This window comes from Scylla paramamosain, chromosome 18 (assembly GCF_035594125.1).
Source record: "Scylla paramamosain isolate STU-SP2022 chromosome 18, ASM3559412v1, whole genome shotgun sequence".
Taxonomy (NCBI): Eukaryota; Metazoa; Arthropoda; class Malacostraca; order Decapoda; family Portunidae; genus Scylla; species Scylla paramamosain.
This window is the reverse complement of record NC_087168.1, coordinates 10,184,650-10,192,149: the sequence shown is the minus strand read 5'-3', so window position 1 is coordinate 10,192,149 and position 7,500 is coordinate 10,184,650. Positions and strand designations below refer to the sequence as shown.

The window sequence follows — 7,500 nt, the reverse complement described above, 5'->3', positions numbered from 1 at the left end:
CCTTCACTCCGTCTCTCTCCCGCTCTCTCTACCACTCTCCCTCCAGCTCTCGCTCCCTCCCTCTCCTTCCTCATTGGTTCCTTCACGCATAATTTAGCCACAGTGAACCCAAGTTGATGGACCTGAGCTGTGTGTGTGTGTGTGTATGTGTGTGTGGGTGGGTGGGTAGGTGCGTGGATGGGCGGGTGGGTGGGTTGGAGAGAGAGAGAGAGAGAGAGAGAGAGAGAGAGAGAGAGAGAGAGAGAGAGAGAGAGAGAGAGAGAGAGAGAGTGGATTAGTGGGTGGACGAGTGAATGGTGTGTGGGTTTGAGTGTGTTTATTTTGCCCTGGCCGCTAACTGTTGAGTAATTCCTCTCTCTCTCTCTCTCTCTCTCTCTCTCTCTCTCTCTCTCTCTCTCTCTCTCTCTCTCTCTCTCTCTCTCTCTCTCTCTCACACACATAGCAGATGGTGTTGGGTCACAAAACGCTTTCACGATCGCGATTAAAATTTTTATGCAGATTTCCCCCTCTTCATTTTCGGTCTTGGTCCATCACGGGTCTCGCTTCCCCACATTCCAAGCTTTCATTATTGCATTTGTTCATTAGTATTAACTGCGGACTCGTGTGCATTTTGTTTGTATGTTTGTATATGTGTATATGCATATGTATTAGGGAGATCTTATTCTGTAGAAATTGAAGGGAGAATGTGTGTATAGGTGTGTTATGGTGTGTGAGTGTGCGTGGTGTTATCATCATCATCATCATCATCTTTCAGGTCTTGCTTCGTTCTTACAAATCTCCAAGAAATGGCCATGAGAAAAAAAAATGTCCTTGCGATACCAGATCCATGTATAACTCTTTCATTCAAGACACATCGCTCTTCCCTGCCATCCACTGCCTTACACACACACGAGTACTCATCCGCTCTCGGCACACTCGTTCTTTATACCACAAGCAGCCTTCCCTCTGTCATTTGTACCTCATATTTCACTGGCAAACATTTTTTTTAAGCAATATTTTATTCCCGCTCGTTCTCTGAATTGACACACAACCTTGCAATCTACTCCTCCGCATCCATTCTGCAGCTCCTCGCGCACTCTCACGCACCCCCAAAGGCCGCTCTTCCATATCCATCAGCCCTCTTACAACAGTGACCTATTTTTCGTAACCTCTCAGGCATTCCAAGGAAGGACATGCCTGACACTAACCCTTGAGGAAATCTTTACTCTCTGCTGTCCGTGTCCCGCGTATTGACATTGTGTGTTCTGGAGTATATGAGTTGTGCCAGAACAGACAGCAGACAGACAGACGGACAGGCGGACAGAGATGGATGGATGGACGGGCAGATAGACAGACAGGCAGGCAGACAGGCAAGCAGGAAAACAGATAGACAGACAGACACGCAGACAGACAGCAAACGGACAGACTCATATGCAAAAGACAGACTAATGGGACGTATGGATGGACTGATAGACATATAGACAGGCAGACAGACAGACGGAAGGACGGATAAACAGACAGAGACATGGGGAGAAGAAGATGAGAGGGAATATTATGAAGAAAATGAGAGACGATGAGGCTCGTTTATGGTCAATGATGCTCTTGGGAGAGAGAGAGAGAGAGAGAGAGAGAGAGAGAGAGAGAGAGAGAGAGAGAGAGAGAGAGAGAGAGAGAGAGAGAGAGAGAGATGGATGGTGAGGATGTACACACACACACACACACACACACACACACACACACACACACACACACACGTAGATATAAAAATTCAAACAGCTAACCACGCACAGACAATCAGACAAACAAACATACCAACATACAGATAGACAAACAGTCATCCAGTCAGGCAGCTAGACAAGCATACAAGCGGACACGCAGCCAACCAGAAAGACAGCCAACCAGCAAGACAGACAGCCAGACAAACAGACATACAGAGGCAACACATCTTACGTATATGCGGGTATGCACAAGGCAATTTCAACAGACAAGTCAACAGATTCATGCATAATTATTACACAAACACATCCCCCTAAGTGTAACAGGTGTAATGGCTGCATGACGCTGGCACTAATGAGATTAATCTTACGTGCAAATTGTCGGATTCTTGTGTGTTAAAAAGGAGCCAAACTAATTATAACTTGGGAAGAAATGCGGTGCTGAAAATGAGAATTACTTGTGAACGCAGAGCAAATAAGAAAGGTTTTAATGTCTTGCGCAGCTTGGGAGTCACGGGGTGTAGTGGTAATTCATTCAGGTGTACAACAGAGCAGGTGAGTGTGGGCGTGTGTGATGCAGGAATTAGGTTAATGCTTGCTGTGTATCTTGGTGTTTATATTTCTATATGTATTTTTCTTGTAGATTATTTTTTTATGTTCATATGTATAATTTAGGTTTCCTTTTATTTTGTTTTTATATTATACTAGCAGAATTACCCGGCGTTGCCCGGGTAAAATTTGGCTCTCCAGAGCCCGGTTTATCACCCTAAGTCAGTCGTTTGTTCGGCAAAGCTATTAACCAAACAAAGTTTACTTTATAATGAATCTAAAATATACGTCTGTTTACTGTTGTACATGTTCTCTGTTGGCAACCATTAAGAAAGTTTTCCATGAATGAACTCTTTAGGACATACAATTTATTGATTTCTTTTGGAACCTGTTATGAGAGCATTTTTAAGAGTAACAACAGTGAATATTTCCCCCTCTGACTGGACTTGTTGAAACTAAAATCCAAGTTAACAATGGGTTACGGTGTACCTTCCACCACCATCAAGAATTGGGTAACGGTGACAGATTTGCCGGAATAATCTAACAGTTTTGGGTTGGAAGTAGTTAAGACATAGCTTGTGTCACTCCCCGGATCAAGGGGATCCCCCATACCAAATTTCATCGCAGTCAGTTCAGTGGTTTTCCGTGAAAAGCGGATATACACACACACACAGATGGACAGACAGACAGACAGACAATGTGTTTTATTATATGAGATTGTTTTTATTATAATGTGTAATTTGTGTTTCACTGTACAATATTTATATGAATTATTTCATATTTTAATCTCCATACTTAACTTTACATTATTAATTAATTTCTTATTCTGTCTATGTATTTGATTAGTGTGTGTGTGTGTGTGTGTGTGTGTGTGTGTGTGTGTGTGTGTGTGTGTGTGTGTGTGTGTGTGTGTGTGTGTGTGTGTGTGTGCTGCAACAGGGATGATGTATGTGTGTTGTAACATGTTTGTGTGTTTGTTTCAGAGATGGTGTGTGTGTGTGTGTGTGTGTGTGTGTGTGTGTGTGTGTGTGTGTGTGTGTGTGTGTGTGTGTGTGTGTTATAGCATGTCCAAGTATGTTTCATGGATGGGGCTGTGGTGGTGTGTGCTGTACTCTGTTCCTCTGCATCTCTGTTTCAGGGTGTGTGTGCGCGAGCTATTATAACATGTTACTGTGTTTGTTTCAGGGATGGTGCTGTACACGGGGAGCCAAAGGACGCGGCTGGCTGGCCAAAGTATCGTGGCGGAGGTAAGTGTGTACACAACCCTGCTTAACTTTCCCCAGTGCTTCCTCGCTCACTGCTAACGTCCCACTGCTAACGTCCCTTGCTGTCACTTGGCTGGCTGAAGTTCGCGCCGCGCTCAGGTCGTAGAGGCTTCCACTGATGAGCGAGCGGTTACTGTCCTATTTAACCTGAGGAGTGTGTGCAGTGTATGAAAAGTCTGGCTCGTATTCTTTAACTCTTTTTTTCTGTTCTCTTATAAGGAATATTTCCGAAGGTCACAGAAAATAACTTCGTTTCTCACATTTTCTTTTCGTTAAACTTTCAATAAATCCACGTAAACATCCATAAAGGCGTCAATACTTTCCACTAGAGTATCTTAAAAATAGTAATAAGATCGCGATACGTTTTGAAAATTCAGGTCCATATGATCTCTGAGTTCTCTCCAGGAGCGTAATAGTTGCCGATCACAAGTACACCACGTAATTTTTAAGACCGAGGATGAATCCTCGGTCAGGATTCGGTCAGGAATCCTCGGTCAGGATACTGCCTCCTCTTCAGGAGGAGGCAGTAGACACCTGCCGAAACGATAATTACTCCCAGTGAGGTCTAAAGCACTGTTCAGGGGGTGCTGTGAACTTATCATTAAACCCAGCTGTGACCTCACTGAACGTTTCCCTTTGTGTCTCACAACACAAGGGGGCAGTCACAGCCTGAACTCTAAAGACAACTCTCTTCCTCCACACAAACCTACAAGCACCTAATAACACACACACTCTTCACTCAAAAATTTTAAAATCATCATGGCGACTCCTACACCAGCCTCGGAGTCCCCATCTGGGGAGGGGACCATAAATGTCCCCAGGTCGGACTGCCTTTCTGTCGATGACCCCAAGTGTCTTGACACCCCACTCAACTTTTTCTTCATTAACTTCTGCAACATTCGCGGTCTAAGATCTAATTTTCAATCTGTAGAACACCACCTCTCCTCTTCTAAACCTCATCTTCTTTTCCTCACTGAAACTCAGGTGTCTGAGGCAACTGACAGTAGCCCCTTTTCTGTTCCCTCCTACTTTCTCTATCCTCATTTTCGATCCAAAGCTGGATGCTGCATTTATGTGCGCGATGACTTAACCTGCTCTCGTGCCCACGCTCTTGAATCTTCCGAGTTTTCCACCATCTGGCTACAACTACAGAGTCACTCTCATACTAAATTTATCTGTGCTGTATACCTTTCACCTAACCCCTCTGACTATAAGAAATTCTTTGACTATTTAACTTCCAAAGTGGAGCACATTCTGACCCTCTTCCCTTTTGCAGAGATCTCCATTCTTGGAGACTTCAATGTTCACCACCAGCTTTGGCTTTCCTCTCCCTTCACTGACCATCCTGGTGAACTAGCCTACAACTTTGCTATCCTCCATGACCTAGAGCAATTGGTGCAACTCATATTCCTGACCGTCTTGGAGATACGCCCAACATTCTTGACCTTTTCCTGACCTCTAATCCTTCTGCTTATGCTGTCACCCTTTCTTCTCCGTTGGGCTCCTCCGATCACAATCTCATATCTTTATCTTGTCCTATCACTCCAATCCCTCCTCAGGATCCCCCTAAGCGAAGGTGCCTCTGGCGTTTTGCCTCTGCTAGTTGGAGGGACCTGAGGAGGTATTTTGCTGATTTTCCTTGGAATGACTACTGCTTCCGTGTCAGAGACCCGTCTTTGAGAGACCCGTCTTTGTGTGCTGAGCGCATAGCAGAGGTAATAGTGTCTGGCATGGAGGCATACATTCCTCTCTCTTTTTCTCGTCCTAAACCTTCTAAACCTTGGTTTAACACAGCTTGTTCTCGTGCTATACATGATAGAGAGGTGGCCCACAAAAGGTACTTAAGCCTTCCATCACCAGAATCTCATGCACTTTATATTTCTGTCCGGAACCATGCCAAGTCTGTTCTCCAACTAGCCAAAAACTCCTTCATTAACAGAAAATGTCAAAACCTTTCAAGATCTAACTCCCCTCGTGATTTCTGGCATCTAGCCAAAAATATCTCCAATAACTTTGCTTCTTCTTCTTTCCCTCTTCTGTTTCAACAAGATGGCACCACTGCTATCACATCTATTTCTAAAGCTGAACTCTTTGCTCAAACCTTTGCTAAAAACACTACCTTGGACGATTCTGGGCTTGTTCCTCCCTCTCCTCCACCCTCTGACTACTTCATGCCACCTACTAAAATTCCTCGCAATGATGTTTTCCATGCCCTCGCTGGCCTAAACCCTCGGAAGGCTTATGGACCTGATGGGGTCCCTCCTATTGTTCTCCGAAACTGTGCCTCTGTGCTTGCACCTTGCCTAGTCAAACTCTTTCAGCTCTGTCTGTCAACATCTACCTTTCCTTCTTGCTGGAAGTTTGCCTACATTCAACCTGCTCCTAAAAAGGGTGACCGTTCTAATCCCTCAAACTACCGTCCTCTTGCTTTAATTTCCTGCCTATCTAAAGTTTTTTAATCTATCCTCAACAGGAAGATTCTTAAACATCTATCAGTTCACAACCTTCTATCTGATCGCCAGTATGGGTTCCGTCAAGGCCGCTCTACTGGTGATCTTCTGGCTTTCCTTACTGAGTCTTGGTCATCCTCTTTTAGAGATTTTGGTGAAACTTTTGCTGTTGCCTTGGACATATCAAAAGCTTTTTATAGAGTCTGGCACAAAGCTTTGATTTCCAAACTACCCTCCTACGGTTTCTATCCTTCTCTCTGTAACTTCATCTCAAGTTTCCTTTCTGACCGTTATATTGCTGCTGTGGTAAACGGTCACTGTTCTTCTCCTAAATCTATTAACAGTGGTGTTCCTCAGGGTTCTGTCCTGTCACCCACTCTCTTCTTATTATTCATTAATGATCTTCTAAACCAAACTTCTTGTCCTATCCACTCCTACGCTGATGATACCACCCTGCACTTTTCCACGTCTTTTCATAGACGTCCAACCCTTCAGGAGGTAAACATATCACGCAGGGAAGCCACAGAACGCCTGACTTCTGATCTTTCTAAAATTTCTGATAGGGGCAGAGTAAACTTGGTATTGTTCAATGCCTCAAAAACACAATTCCTCCATCTATCAACTCGACACAACCTTCCAGACTACTATCCCCTCTTCTTCAATGACACTCAACTGTCCCCCTCTTCTACACTGAACATCCTCGGTCTGTCCTTTACTTATAATCTGAACTGGAAACTTCACATCTCATCTCTAGCTAAAACAACTTCTATGAAGTTAGGTGTTCTGAGACGTCTCCGTCAGTTTTTCTCATCCCCCCAGCTGCTAACTCTGTACAAGGGCCTTATCCGTCCATGTATGGAGTATGCTTCACATGTCTGGGGGGGTTCCACTCATACTGCTCTTCTAGATAGGGTGGAATCAAAAGCTTTTCGTCTCATCAACTCCTCTCCTCTAACTGACTGTCTTCAGCCTCTCTCTCACCGCCGCAATGTTGCATATCTAGCTGTCTTCTACCGCTATTTTCATGCTAACTGCTCTTCTGATCTTGCTAATTGCATGCCTCCCCTCCTTCCGCGGCCTCGCTGCACAAGACTTTCTTCTTTCTCTCACCCCTATTCTGTCCACCTCTCTAACGCAAGAGTTAACCAGTATTCTCAATCATTCATCCCTTTCTCTGGTAAACTCTGGAACTCCCTGCCTGCTTCTGTATTTCCACCTTCCTATGACTTGAATTCCTTCAAGAGGAAGGTTTCAAGACACTTATCCATCAATTTTTGACCACTGCTTTGACCCTTTTATGGGACTGGCATTTCAGTGGGCATTTTTTTTATTAGATTTTTGTTGCCCTTGGCCAGTGTCCTTCCTACATAAAAAAAAAAAAAAAAATTACGCATATTTCCCCGACCACATGCGAGTCAATCCATCATTTCTTCATATCCTTCAATAAGTTACTTTATAGGAGCCTGCTTTAGCCGCACTCCATAATACTTAACAGATAAAAAGAGAAACACAAAAACTCATACATTTCTAACTTATGTAAAC

General features: G+C 44.1%; 1 protein-coding gene across 1 annotated transcript in view; it reads left to right on the top strand.

The window, feature by feature from the left end:
* The window catches only part of LOC135109084 (uncharacterized protein DDB_G0271670-like), a 223,957-nt gene that overhangs the window by 147,373 nt on the left and 69,084 nt on the right, over positions 1–7,500 (top strand). The window contains exon 4 of the mRNA XM_064020144.1: positions 3,429–3,490. Coding sequence (XP_063876214.1) covers positions 3,431–3,490 — 60 coding nt within the window. The 5' untranslated portion in view covers positions 3,429–3,430. The remainder of the gene's footprint in view (positions 1–3,428; positions 3,491–7,500) is intronic.